This window comes from Ranitomeya imitator, chromosome 1 (assembly GCF_032444005.1).
Source record: "Ranitomeya imitator isolate aRanImi1 chromosome 1, aRanImi1.pri, whole genome shotgun sequence".
Taxonomy (NCBI): Eukaryota; Metazoa; Chordata; class Amphibia; order Anura; family Dendrobatidae; genus Ranitomeya; species Ranitomeya imitator.
The window spans coordinates 206,583,285-206,598,530 of NC_091282.1; the positions used below are offsets into that span (position 1 = coordinate 206,583,285).

At 41.9% G+C, this 15,246-nt stretch overlaps 1 protein-coding gene across 2 annotated transcripts in view; it reads left to right on the forward strand.

Moving 5' to 3' along the window:
* Positions 1-15,246, forward strand: part of SNCAIP (synuclein alpha interacting protein) — a 363,994-nt gene that overhangs the window by 277,563 nt on the left and 71,185 nt on the right. For both annotated transcript variants that reach the window (XM_069753553.1, XM_069753545.1), the window contains exon 5: positions 4,689-5,497. In XM_069753553.1, the coding sequence (XP_069609654.1) occupies positions 4,689-5,497 (809 nt within the window). The remainder of the gene's footprint in view (positions 1-4,688; positions 5,498-15,246) is intronic.

Here is a 15,246-nt window from a genome sequence, read left to right on the forward strand (position 1 = left end):
GCATATCCCGAACCCTAACCCTAGCCCTAACCCTACCCCTAACCCTACCCCTAACCCTAACCCTACCCCTAACCCTACCCCTAGTTCTAACTCCAACCTTAGTGAAAAAAAAAAATTCTTTATTTTTTTTATTGTCTCTACCTATGGGGGTGTCAAAGGGGGGGGGTCATTTACTATTTTTTTATTTTGATCACTGAGATAGGTTATATCTCAGTGATCAAAATTCACTCTGGAACGAATCTGCCGGCCGGCAGATTCGGCGGGCGCACTGCACATGCGCCCGCCATTTTGGAAGATGGCAGCGCCCAGGAAAGAAGACGGACACCGGCAGGCTTGGTAAGTATAAGGGGGGGGGGAGATCAGGGCACGGGGGGGCGTCGGAGCACTGGGGGGGGGGCGTCGGAGCACGGGGGTGGGGGGCGTCGGAGCACGGGGGGGAGGCGTCGGAGCACGGGGTGGGGGGCGTCGGAGCACGGATGAGGATCGGTGTGAGTGCGGGTGGATTGGAGCACGGGGTGGGGGATCGCTGTTAGGGGGGTGATCGGAGCACGGGGGGGATCGCTGTGCGGGGGGGGGTGATCGGAGTGCGGGGGGGTTGACTGGAGCACGGGGGGAGCGGACAGGAGGACGGGGGAGCGGAGCACAGGACGGAGGGGAGCGCTGCACAGATCGGTGGGGTGGGGTGGGGGCACATTAGTATTTCCAGCCATGGCCGATGGTATTGCAGCATCGGCCATGGCTGGATTGTAATATTTCACCAGTTTTTTAGGTGAAATATTACAAATCGCTCTGATTGGCTGTTGAAAGTGAAACTGCCAATCAGAGCGATCGTAGCCACGGGGGGGTGAAGCCACCCCCCCTGGGCTAAACTACCACTCCCCCTGTCCCTGCAGATTGGGTGAAATGGGAGTTAACCCTTTCACCCGATCTGCAGGGACGCGATCTTTCTGTGACACAGCATATGCGTCACAGGTCGGATTGGCACCGACTTTCATGACGCATACGCTGTGTCACAGGTCGGGAAGGGGTTAAAGGAACACTTGCTACATTCATAAATGTTGCAGAGAGGGGAAGCCAATTCCTGAGGAGGCAGTGATCAAAAAATCTCAAGTTACTGTAAAAGGCCTGAAGCTTGATCTGGTTGCAGCAGATACTAAGGTTTCAGTTTGCACAGTAAATTGCATACTAAACGCTTAAGGTTTAAAACCCCGAACTTAAAAAGCAAAAATATTTCTCCAAACCATAAAAATAAGCCACAATAATTTTGGGATTCTGTTTTGTCGAGCGACGAAACAAAACTGCAACTTTTCAGGCCGGTAAATCTGAATTTTGTCTGGAGGATTAAGAATGAGACATATGCTGAAAAGAAAGTTGTCAGCAGAGAGGCTCAGTGGTTTGCAGTGTAGCCTTACAGCACTGGGGTCCTATGATGAAGTCCCACCAAAGACCACATCTGCAAGGATTTTGTATGTCCTCCCCTTGTTTGCATGGGTTTCCTCTGGGTACTCCAGTTTCCTTCCACACTTTAAATATATACTGGCAGGGAATTCAGATTGTGAGGCTGTGGAGACAGTAATGATAATGTCTGTAAAGCACTCTGTAAATAATGGCGCTATATAACTGAGTCAAATAAAATAAACATCTTGCCTACAGAGAAGCATGATGGTGGCTCAGTGATGTTCTGTGGCTACTTTGTGTCCTTTGGCATTGGAAACCTAAAAGCGTATAGAGGGCAAGTCAGATTCGATTAATTATTAGGCTATGTGCACACGTTGTGGATTTTTATGCGGATTCACAGCAGCTTTCCATGCGTTTACAGTGCGATGTAAACCTATGGAAAACGCAATCCGCAGTGCCCATGCAGTGGAAAAAACTGTACGGAAAGGCTGCCGGTTACATTCCGCAGCATGTCAATTCTTTGTGCGGATTCCGCAGCGCTTTACACCTGCTCCATAATAGTAATCCGCAGGTGTAAAACCGCAGGTGGAATCCGCACAAAATCCGCGGTAAATCCGCAGGTAAAGCGCAGTGCCTTTTACCTGCGGATTTGTCAAATCCGCTGCGGAAAAATCCGCAGAGCTCAAAACTGCGTGTGCACATAGCCTTAGGAAATCCTAGGAGAAAATGTCTTTCCTTCTGTAAGTAGCAGACTCTTTGTTTTGGAGAAACCACTTTTAGTTGTGCTAAGCAATTTAAAGAGATCCAGTCGGCATGATTTTGTAATGTAAAGTAAAGACATGTCTGTGATGGTACTGTAATACAGATTATAGTGATACATTTAGAAAGGAAATCCATCTTTGTTCTTCTTTAATCACTAGTTTTCTGCTAATTCGATTTTGGTGCACATGGGCCGGACTATACATGGGGTTTTCTCCTCCCTGTCTGTGATTCTGCAGCTCCTCAGCTGTCTCCGTTCCCCAACCTGCTGACAGATTCTCTTTAAATTGTTCTTGTTTGAGTGGATTATTGCAAACAGTAGAAAGTTTGTAAATTTTGCTAATAAACCTAATGTGAGGGTTATACAATTTTAATTTCTCTATATTGTTATGATATTAATAACATGGCATTTCATTATCACTTTAGCAAGAATATTTGACTGTAGCGCCTTCTATGTCAGGTTTCATTTTTTCTTTGAGGCACCTCATTGAGCTATGCATAATACATGAGAGGATATACGAGAAGGTTTTCCTACTGAATCTGCATTAATAAACTTGCACAAGGTCAGAAGTTCAAAAGTCAGGAAATGATCAATTATGGGTCATTAAATGCACCTTAAAGCTCATTGTATCACAAATGTCTATGCAAACTGCAGCCACCTGCTGGAAAGTATATAAACTCCAGAGGTCAGATTTGCACACAGAATAGAAGTATCAATGTCTAGGGTTCCGGGTACAAGCTAAAATGATTTAAAAACAAAACACAGCTTAACATGGCAAGTTACATTTATTGAAGAGGTTGTTTCAGAATCGCAACCCCTTTTCACGTTCTTTGTTCGGACATTTGGACATCACAGAGGAGAAGGACCCTTTTTTGTTCAATAATAGAGCTGTTCTATAAGGGCTCCTAGTCATCTACGAGTAAAATGGATGAGTGCAATCCGATAAAAAAATCAGATTGCACTTGGACCAATGTTAACCCCTTATCCCCCGGATCTTTGTTCGGTTTTACGTTTTCGTTTTTTGCTCCCCTCCTTCCCAGAGGCATAACTTTTTTATTTTTCCGTCAATGTGGCCATGTGAGGTCTAATTTTTTGCGAGACAAGTTGTACTTTTGAACGGCACCATTTTACCAGCCTGCCATCTAGATGTAGTAGAATGTGCGGTCAGGCGGAGAGCTGGGCATATGGATAAGGACAGGGGGTTAAAAAATGTACAAACCTTTATTAAAATGCTGAACACACAATGCGTTTCGGCAGCTGAATGCCGCCTTCATCAGGTGATGGCATGTTGTACAATAGTGTAACTCTGACCTTAGGCTTCAACTTTAGTTGACCTGGTGTAGCCATGCATTGCATCAAAGAAAATTCTTTTGACTGGTTGCCATATAATGTTACATTTACTTTTCTTGAGAATACTTTTGTACACACAATTTATTAGAGGTTGGCATCATTTTTTAATATACAAGGGCATTGGCCAATCAGCATTACGTGTGTTGAGAACGGCTAAATGTGCAGGTACAGAAATGCACTTGATGCTTGCTGTAAGGTTACATATTTGGCCAAAAATTTCAACTCCGCTGGAATGCTGTTTTTGAAGCATCAGTAATTTGGTGTAGCGCCGCTCCAGTCCTTTTCTCAGTCATGTGATGGCTATTCTGACTTGCCGGATCACACTGAGATCTGTGTGAGCCAGTAGTCAACTTTACAGTTTAAGCCTATGGAGTCTCATTCTGATGCTCCTTAAGTTTACATTTTAAAAGCCACTTCTGGGTTGCGAAGAGCGCAGTGTGATCCAGAAAGTCGGAACACCTGTCACATTACTCAGAGGAAGACCAAAGTGGCGCTGGTTGCCGGAGTAGATGCAATCGGTGAGTATATTACGACACTTACACTACAATACAAATATATTTACTTTGGCTTAGCCACTGAAAAATGTCATTTAAGTGCGTCTAGGCAGACCGCCTGATGTAATAGTATGGGTGTAACTAGTAGGCAGCAAGCCAACAATGATCACTACATATGGCGGGAACTGCTATGCCCTTTTGATGGTACTTTTTTCTATACATTTTCTACAAACAGATTGCATTGAAGCTTGGGACGTAGCTGGTGTAAACAGGTTAAATCACCACAACATATTGCCTCGGAAAAAAGTTTTCAAAGATATGTGGAAAAAAACCTGTAGAAATTACAGTTAATGATATGTATGTAAAGAAAAACTTTTTATTTAAATCATGTAAATGTTAACCTAGTAAAAAATATTCTACTAAAAATGCCTAAAAATTGATTGACTAATTAGTGATAAATTAACCTTTATGGAAAGGCTGCTACACAATGAAAATGAGATCTGCAAATAGAGTAATGATGAAGAACTATCATCCATCAGGTTTGAAGAAGCAGGTACGGTAATTCTGCAGGAAAGGTGACAGCATAGATCTGGTCAAAAAATGAAAAATGGATTGATATTCGTGCTTCTTCTGTTTTAAAGACATCTATCTTTTTTTTTACACTGTTTTTTTTTCTAACCTTTCAGTGCCCAATGCAAACTGGAACTGCGGAGTGTCTTCTCTTATTGGCAACACACAGAAGCCAACAGGGATTGCAGATGTGTACAGTAAATTTCGACCCGTTAAAAGGGTTTCTCCATTGAAGCATCAGCCAGAGAGTCCAAAACTCAATGAAAGTGATGATCAAAAAGAAGAAAAAGAAGAAAATGAGAAAAACTGTGATCCAGGAAAAGATGGCCCTCCTGGAGATGATGATGAATTTAAGTGTAAGAGCATCGAGTCAAACGTTTTGCTTGGCGAGCTGGAACATTATGACCTTGATATGGATGAAATTTTGGATGTGCCTTACATCAAATCCAACCAACCATTAACTTTGTTTACCAAAGTAGCATCAGAAAAAAGGAGTTCCAGCATATATCCATTGTCTAAGGCCAAAAATGGTTCTATGGGCAACCTGGAGAACCTGACGCCAAATGCCACTCAGTTTTGTGTATTGTCTCCGGTTAAAAACTCGACTCTGGCTACCATCCTTGATCAGAGCAGGCATTCATCTGGGGGATTAGAGCTTTCACAGTCTAACATTCAGTGCAGCTCGGTCCATGAAGCTGAATACCATAACAAGAGCTTTCTGAATAGAGCTCTGTCTGATTCCCATGCTCAGAAGCTTGAAAAGACCATGCCTAACTGCCAGCTCCGGGCATTTCACCTGCCGGGGACAGACTCCCAACTGGATGGCATAAACGGTAATGCGAACTGGAATCACTCAGAAGGAGAAGACATGAAAAAAATCAAGAGCATTTTGAATATTGTGAAAGAAGGACAGATATCCTTACTGGTGAGTACATAATGAATCAATTAGACCAGGTCAGATCGGCCATTGATTTCCTCACGTACGGAGCTGTATTTCGGTCACTGCATGCTGCATAGTGATGGTAATGACTGCTTATACAACACAGGACAATGCTGCTTTGCCATGAACGTTCTTGCTATATAACTGAATGTATATGCCCAGTCTATTAGCAGAAGTAAAGAATTGGAAGTATTAGGGTACATCGCTTGCTTTACAATGTGTTAACTCTTTAATTTGTCGCCAAGCCCTGCAGCTCGCCTGGTTCCAATCAGCTTTTTGTCACTGGCTCACCGTGGGAACACTCTCTTGCCTTCATTAGTATTCTGCAGTTTTCTTTGCCAGCTTTTTGTAGCAACCATTCACAGACAGGAGCTGAACACAAAGTCTGAAATGTCCCGCGGCCCATGCAAAGCGTTACATAGCATCTGCTATGGTGACCATCGAAAGTTACTGAAGAAGCAGATTACTGAAAACTCTGCTTTAATGAGCAGATTTACATCATTACAGAATGACGTCCTTAGTGAGAAAGCTGCTGGCTAGTTGTACAGAAAATAATGTGACTTGTACTTCTAATACGGAGATGATGGTTCTTGTAGTTCTACCAAAACTACACATGCACAGTGACGTGTGTTTAAAGTGAAAGGACAGATGTGTTCCAGAGACTTCTGCAACTGACAGTCCATCCATACATCTCTGCAGGCTTGTTTCCTACAGCACAGGCAAGGATTTTTTCCAGTCCCATGGGAACACTGATTGTGTATTCACCTAGCCATAAATTTGGTTGTAATCGAGGTAAACCATGTGAAAATATGTGGATGTTATGTGGATCAAAAGTATGGCAGTGTGAGCGGGTTCTAATACAGAAAAATATAGGTGTGACTGCAGGTTGCTGAAATCGGAACCATAGTCAAGATAAGAATCCCAGAAAAAAATGTAAAAGTCATACTTATTCCAAAATCTTGAAAAACATGGTGAAAAAATAGAAAAGTGATTAAAATCATGTGGATTATGCCTTTCGAACCACATTGGTTCTTCATCATTATAGAGCTGATAAGTATATATTTTCCCTATTTGTAGGACTACAGTCACTCCACATTTTGGGTGAATTAGTTAAATGGAACCTATCAGATGCTTCATGCTGCCCCAACCACTGACAGTATAAACGTAGACCAAAGTGTTGCCGGGAACAAGGTGACTAGTCCAAAAGGCAGGATTGCACTGGCTTCTCTCCTCCCTCTTGGCGAACCTGACAGGTCTCTTACTGTATATATGTATGATGAGACCTGTCAGACTCGATGAGCAGGTGGGGAGAAGCTGGCCAAGACCTGCCTTTTGGACTAGTCACCTAGGCCATGCTGTGAATTATGCTCTTTGAAACGCGCAGTGTTTCAGAGAAAAACCTTGATGTTCATAATGCAGTAGTTTCTGGTTTTGTTTTGTAGTATTTATATGGCATTTTATAAAATAGATTTTTAATTACCCTTCTTTTAAATATTCTAGAGGTTTTGAAACCTTGTCCAGGAGTTTTTTAAGTTCAGTTGAAAGGCATATGGATAAAAAGAACTGAAAATTACATTATAACTACAGGTTCCTGCTTTTTTGCTAAAACATTACTGACCCTTAAAAGCCCCGATGCAAAAGACTTAGTATGTAAATACTTTATACATAATTTATGTCCAGGCTTTCAGCCCCCTTTCCCCACCCAAAACAATACTGCAAAATACATTGTCTGTCAAAGTGTCGCCAACATGGTGTGAATAGAAGCTAACAGCTGTTTTCTAGTGTTAGTCCAGGCTCACAGTCCTAATATTAAGAATAGTGGATGATGCGATTTTTCCACACTGACCATCAATCAATGAGGAAAAGGGCCCGTGTGCACTAGCACTTTATTTATGAGAGTGGTTTTTTATTCGTGTGCTGGTCATGTGTAGGACGGACCACACACAGCAGCACACAGACTGAAAACATGCTTGTCTGATTGGGCCTTTATTTAAACAATTACGGTGTCTTCCATTATATATTAATTGCATTAAAGTAGATCCGTCACCAGGTTTTACAATACAAACAGCATATATTTTTAAATGGATCTCTTAGATCTGTTGGCTCGTGTACTTGATATGAAAAGTCATATCAGAAGGGCTGTATAATTTTGTTTGGAAAAGATTCCCTCCTGATAGACTCCTGAAATTATTATTTTACTAACCACAGCGGTAATATCTGAAAAAATTGTACAAAGGGTATTGTACAAGAAATCTGCCTTGAATTTTGAAAGTTAGTATGCCAGCTTCATCAGGTCTACGACATTGTAGTAATGTCTGCTGTTTATATTATGAAATCTAGTGACAGATCCTCCTGGTGGTTTAGCTGATCATTTTTTTGTGCTGTACCAACTATTTCTTGGAATTATTTTAGAAGAACTGCGGAATATGTTGGCGCTATATAAATAAAAATTATTATTATTAAGAACACTAAGATGAGATGTCTATTGGACTCTAATAGTAGTAGTGGTGTTTACAGCACCTATGGAGGGGCTCACACCAGAGTTTGTACATGTTCCCAGTAACTAAGTAGGATGTTATGAAGACTTCCGTAATCTTTTTGAGCATTGTATTCATACAAGTAAAGACTTGGAACGAGCTCTAATGAAAAAGGGTTTACATTATACGTCCCAGATATCTGTTCAGATGTGTGATGTGTAGAGTTGACCAAGTCTTTGCAGATTTTTATGATGATTTGGATTAGCGTCAAAGTATAAGGCCTGTTTCACACATCAGTGTGTCCGTTACGTGTGGTGGACATCCATGTGTCATCAGTGTGACACATACCGGCACCTGGGAAGCAGCGGTATTGAAAGCATTGTTCCATGGCGCCAGGTGTTGAAGTCCACTCTCATCATTCTCCCCTGCTCGTGCTGCGATCAGCGCTAGCAGGGGAGAATGTTGAGAATTATATTCAACTGATAACAGTGAGAGCAGGTGGAAGCTGATGTAACTACTACTCCCATCAGCCTACACCTACTGCTGCTAATAATAGTGAGAGGTGGTGGCTGATGCGAGTATTCCTCAGCTGCTTGCACTAAATAAATGAATAAATGAACGAATGAATGAATGAATGAAAACTCCAAGTGGGTTTTTCTGTATTTTTGATAACCAGCTTTGCCCGGCTCTTCCCACTTGATCTGTAGCAGTGGCAAGAGGGGTTCATATTTGTGGGGTTAATGTTACCTTTTGTATTGTCCAGTGACCTCAAGCCCACTTCTTAGTAATGGAGAGGAGTCTATTAGACACCTATCCATTACTAATTCTATAGTTATATGATAAATAAAGACACAATACAGTCTTTTATTTGAAATAAAAACAAAGCACACTTTTACATTTTTAAAAATAACAAAAACATTTATACTCACCTAACGCCCATTCCATTGAAGTCATGGTCTCCTGTAACAAAACAAAAAAAAAAAACAACCTTATCCCTCACCTGTCCGTCGTTCTGTCCCACACCATAATCCATGTTTGGGGATTAATAGTTTTCAACCTGGACGGTGCCAAGATGCACCCATCCAGTCTGATAACGACTGAGGAATGAGCTGCTGTGTTCCCAGCCGGTGCTGAACTGCAGTCACCTCAACACTGTGAGAAAAAGTCACGGAGTTCACCGTAGATCACCATTCTCTGTGGTTGTCCACATCTAGGTTTGTCAGCTGTTGCATAACCTTGTTTTTCTTTCCTTATTATATATACGCTTGACTATATACACTATTATATGCTTTATTATACGCTTGACTCTGAGAGTTGTTGAATTCCATGGCTATCTCTTTTTGGCTTTTGCCATTTCACTTTTCGATAATACACTTCCTGATAGCTGGTGATAAATTTAGCTTTGTCTTTTGCTATGTTTTAATTGATGAGCACACAAACAAACAAAAAACATTTTAGGCAAAATACAACTACCCATGACAAAATATGCAAAACATTTTGCCCAGCAAATGTTGAAAACTAACACATAAAGGGATAAAATAATATCATACACAATTTTCATCCTTATAGCTGACAACCGTTTGCTTCCAGTTTACTAAAATCACCAGGAAAATAACATCACAACAACCAGACTGCAAAGTGATCACACTTTAAAAAAAAAAAATAAACATTTTTGGTCGCCACAGTGTATAGGGAGGCTATGTAAGGGCTCATACTGAATATAGGGAGGTTGTATGAGGGCTCATACTGAATATAGGGAGGCTATGTGAAGGCTCATACTGAATATAGAGAGGCTATGCGGGGGCTCATACTGTATAAAAGAGGCTATGCGGAATGCATACTTTATATTGGGGCTATGTGGGGGCCCATACTGTATATTGGGGCTATGTGGGGGCCCATACTGTATTTAGTGTGCAATGTGAGGGCTCATTGTATATGGAGAAGCTATGTGGGGGCTCCTCCGATGTATAGGACGCTGTGTGGGGGGGCTCATACTGTGGGGGCACTGTGGGTGCTCATACTGTATATAGAGGGGCTATGTGGGGGCTCATACTGTATTTAGTGGGCAATGTGAGGGCTCATTGTATATGGAGAAGCTATGTGGGGGCTCCTCCGATGTATAGGAGGCTGTGTGGGGGGCTCATACTGTGGGGGCACTGTGGGTGCTCATACTGTATATAGAGGGGCTATGTGGGGGCTCATACTATAAATTTATATAGGCGGGCTGTGTGTAGGTTCATATGATATATAGTGGGGCTATGTGCAGGCTCCTAGGGTGTGTAGGGGAATGTTAACTTACATAAAGGGAACCTGTTGTGTAAACTAATGCTATTAGCCTGTAGATATTGAATTAATCTGCAGGTTAACAGCGTTCTGACACCATTCGGCTGCCACATTGAGAGCCGCACTGCCAGGAGCATATTAATTTTTTTCCCACCAGCATCGTTCAGCTTCTAGTCATAGTGGTGGGCCAGCGCGGCTTCAGTCACCGCTGTATGTATAGAGAGGGGTGGCTGGAACCACACTTACAGCACTGACTGACAGCAGGCTCATCATTAGGGCCATCCTGGGGCACAGTTACAGCCACCATACTGAGATACAGCGGTAACTGGAACCATGCCAGCCTCACTCCTGTTGATGGAAGCCAAATGCTGCCTGGGTGAATAAAGATTATTTTCTACCGGCAGCGGGGCTCTTAGTGCCATGGCCGAACAATGTCAGAATGCTATTAGCCTGTAGATTAGCGCCATATCTGCAGGTTAATAGCATTACTTTACATTACAGGGTCCCTTTAGTTCTGATCAATAATAAAGGGTATATCTGGGACTTTAAAAAAAATTTGTACCTAAGCTACCTATCTGTTGTGCACGGTGCCATTCCCCACCGACACAGAGTGGTCACAGACTTCCGCTGACATCACATCAACAGAGCTTTGGTTTCTTTTCCTGTTGACAGGGTGGGACAACTGGTGTTATGCTAATTGACAAACGACTCTCTGCTGCCTAACCGGGAGAAGCCGGCTGTCAATCAGTATGACACCAGTAGTCCCGTCCTGTCAACAGGAAGAGAAACCTCCGCTCTTTTGACAAGGAGCTGCTGAATCTTTATCAGCAGCGGTCAATGACCGGCGCCAGGTACAACAGGCAGGTACAACAGGCCTCTGTTAGCAACTAGATGACTGTTAGTGATTAGGCACCTTTTTAAAAAAAACAAGTTCTGGATATCCCTTTTAAGTGATACTAATAATATAAAATAATAATTATGATTCATATGTTGATATTTAGCAGAATTGATTTCAGCCTATTGGTTCAGCCCACCAAAACTGTCACAGCCTCATGTGGCCCTTTGGGAAAATCAATTGCCAACCACTGCTTTAGACATTTTAGTGTCCCACTAATCATATGTCTGTAGGTATGCGGTTATGTTTATACAGTTGCATGGGTCTGCTACTTATCGGAAATGAAAACAAACAGATCCCAAAAGGTAACTTTTTTATACAATTAAAATTAACTGAACACGTAAAGAAGTAGTCGAGTCTAAAATGAAAAGTCTGCAGTCACTCTGTGTGACTGCAGATTTATGAATCTTCCCAGTTCACGCACATGCATAGACCGAGTCCACGCCCACCAGACTGGTTCTGCCCTGCAGTATGCATATCGCATATTTGACCACCATTCCCAGGACAGACAATGGTGACTCCTCGCAGCACAGAGTGCTGGGAGGATTCACAAGTCTGCAGTCACACAGCGTGACTGCAGACGTTTCATTTTAGACTCGACTACCCCTTTAAAGAAGCACTCCCATCAAAATTTGTATTCTCTTAATATAGTACAATCATCATATTACGTAGCACTGTGTACTTACAATTGCTCATTTTTACCTTCTACCCAGTTAGTTATTTTCTTTTCCATTAGGTTTATGACATCACATGCTTAAACACTGGCTGACTAGATGAATCCTGAGCACTATGTAGAAACAGGAGGTCAATTTTGAATCTTATTTTGCATATAAGAAAGCAAATGTAACATTAACTGATCTACACTGTGCTATTGAAGGAATAAAAGAATCCACACTAACTTTAAACAGAGAGATGGTGAGGGAGCACTTAACTAATTTATATTAATTTAATTCTCCTGATCCAGATGAATTACATCCTAGGTTACAGACCGCGTTAGCAGAGGAAATTGCAGTGCCACTAGCCAGAATCTTTAAAAAACCCAGGAGAACAGAAGTCCCAGAATATTGGAGAAGGGCAAATGTTGTCCCTAGCTTCAAAAAAGGAAAGAACATGGAGCCTGGAAATTACAGGCACTGGGCCTTTCTTCTATACCAGGAAAGATCTTTGAGTAAATTATTAAATGGCATGTATGTATGTACTTGGATAAGAGTACAGTAATTACCAGACCCAGCATAGGTTTGTAGCAAACAAGTCATGCCAGACTAATCTAATTTCCTTCTGTGGTGAAATCACTGACTGGGTGGATCAGGGAAATGCGGTAGATATAGAATACAAGTATACAGACTTCAGCAAAGTATTTGATAAAGTATCTCATACTATCCGTATTGAAAAAGTGACTGCGTATGGGATTGACAAGGCTACGATTAGGGAGATTCATAATTGGCTCAGTGATTGGACTCAAAGAGTGGTCAAAAATAGTTGCACATCCAGTTGGAAGAGTGTTTTAAAGTGGGTTACCACAAGCCTGTGTTCTGGCCCCAGTGTTATTCACCAATTTTATAAATGATCTAGATAAAGGAAAGAAAGGTAAACTAATCAAATTTGCAGACGATGCATAGCTAGGAGGGATAGCTACAGTATATCACAAGAATGAGTACACCTCTCACATTTTTGTAATTATTTTGTAATATCTTTTCATGGGACAACACTGAAGATATGCCACTTTAATACAATGTAAATTAGTCAGTGTACAGCTTGTATAGCAGTGTAAAATTGGTGTGCCCTTTATATAACTGAACACACAGCCAATGTCTAAATCGCTGGTAGTAAAAGTGACTACACCCCTAAGTGAAAATGGCCAAATTGTGCCAACTTAGCCATTTTCCATACCTGGTGCCATATGACTCATTAGCGTTACAAGTTCTCAGGTGTGAATGGGGAGCAGGTATGGTAAATTTGGTGTTATCGATCTCACATGCTCTCATACTGGTCATTGCAAGTTCAACATGGCACCTCATGGCAAAGAACTTTCTGAGGATCTAAAAAACAGAATTGTTGCTCTCCATAAAGATGACCTAGGCAATAAGAAGATTGCCAACACCCTGAAACTGAGCTGCAGCACAGTGGCCAAAACCATACAGCAGTTTACCCCTTAGTGACCAGGCCAAATTTTTCAAATCTGACCATTGTCACTTTATATGGTAATAACTCTTGAACGCTTCAACAGATTTAATTTATTTTGAGATTGTTTTTTCATGACACATTGTTCTTTATGTTAATATATGTTAATAGTAAACTTGATATTTTCTGAATTTATTTATAAACCTATCAGAAGTTTGTCAAAAAATTAAAAACATTTGCAATTTTCAAACTTTGAATAAATAATTTTTTGGATTAGAAGATGCACTTTTTCCCCAAATTTTTTTTGGGGAAATGGGGGTGCATCTCATAATGCGGATATACCTTACCGGCCATGGTGGAGCAGGGTCCCAGAGTCGCTGGTTGAGGAGGCAAGAGTGGAGAGTGAGATCTCAACGCCAAGATCTCCATCTGCGCGTGCGCTACCCCGGCAGCCATTTTTCCAGAGTCCACACATAGTAAACCATGGAAGCGCGGGGGCTCTGGCCTTTCACAAAATGTCGGTGGAGCCCCCGCGCCACCGGACACTGTCAGTGCCGCACATCGGCAGCCTGCAGCAAGGCTTCAATCTTGCCTCCTCCAGCAGCAACACTGGGACCCTGCTTCACCGCAGCCACCACTCCCAGTAAGCAATAAGACGCATGGATTGTAAGAAGCACCACCATTTTATTAAAAAAAAGTATTTTTCTCCTCAAAATTTTGGATGCGTCTTATCATCTGGTGCGTCTTATAAGCTGCAAAATATGGTATCCTTTTATTTTGTTAGGATGCTAGGTTTAAAACTGTAGCAGCAATTTTTACAAAACTTACTTTTTTAGTGACTTATTCAGCTTTGAAGTGACTTTGACGAACCTATATTCATAATATCCCCAAGAGTGACTCCATTTTATAAACCGCACCCCTCAAGGTATTCAAAATTGCTGTCAGGTAGTTTTTTTACCATTCGGGTGCTTTTCAAGAATTAATACAAAGTAGCATGCTAGGAAGGAAAAATATTATTTTTACCACCTAAATGTTGCTAACTTCTGAACAGGTTACTGTAGCCGGCAGACTCTAAGGCCGTTATTTGGCCGTGAATTGCCATGGCAAACATCAGAACCACAAAATGATGATCTCAGGATGCCAATGGGGTTAAGGAGGGAGTGCCCACACTCGGTTAACTATTTACATACCGTAGTCACTATTGACAGCTGCATCTAATGGGTTATAAATCCATGGTTGATGCCAACACCAGTCAAGCCTGATACAGTAAGGTGTCAGCTATAGTGTACAGTCAACAGCTGATGAATTTTCACAAGTTGAGGGATGCTATTGTCTGATATGTGAGGTCCGTTAACAATGCAGGTGCCACTCATACTGTAACTGGCTTTGCCATGGTCGACCAAAGAAGTTGAGTGCACATGATCAGCATCATTTTTCAAAGGTTGTCTTTTCAAAATAGACGTATGTGTGCTTCTATCATTGAGGCAGAGGTTAAATGGGTGGGGGATCCGCCTGTCAGTGCTCAGCCAACACGTCACACACTGCATCAAATTGGTCTGCATGGCTATCATCCAAGAAGGAAGCCTCTTCTAAAGATGATGCACAAACAAGCCCGCAAACACTTTGCTGAAGACAAGCAGAGTAAGAACATGGGTTACTGAAACCATGTCCTGTGGTCTGATGAGAGCAAGATGAGCTTATTTTTTTCAGATAGTGTCAAGCATGTGTGGCGGAAAACAGATACCAAAGACAAGTGTATCTTGCCTACTGTCAAGCATGGTGTTGGGAGTGCCATGATTTAGGGCTGCATGAGTGCTGCTGGCTTTGGCTACAGTTTATTGAGAGAAAAAGAGTGCCAACATTTACTGTGACATACTGAAACACAGCATGATCCCCTCCAATATTTACAAACATATGAGGGGTGTTCTCACTTTTGTGATATACTGTAATGCTAGAGA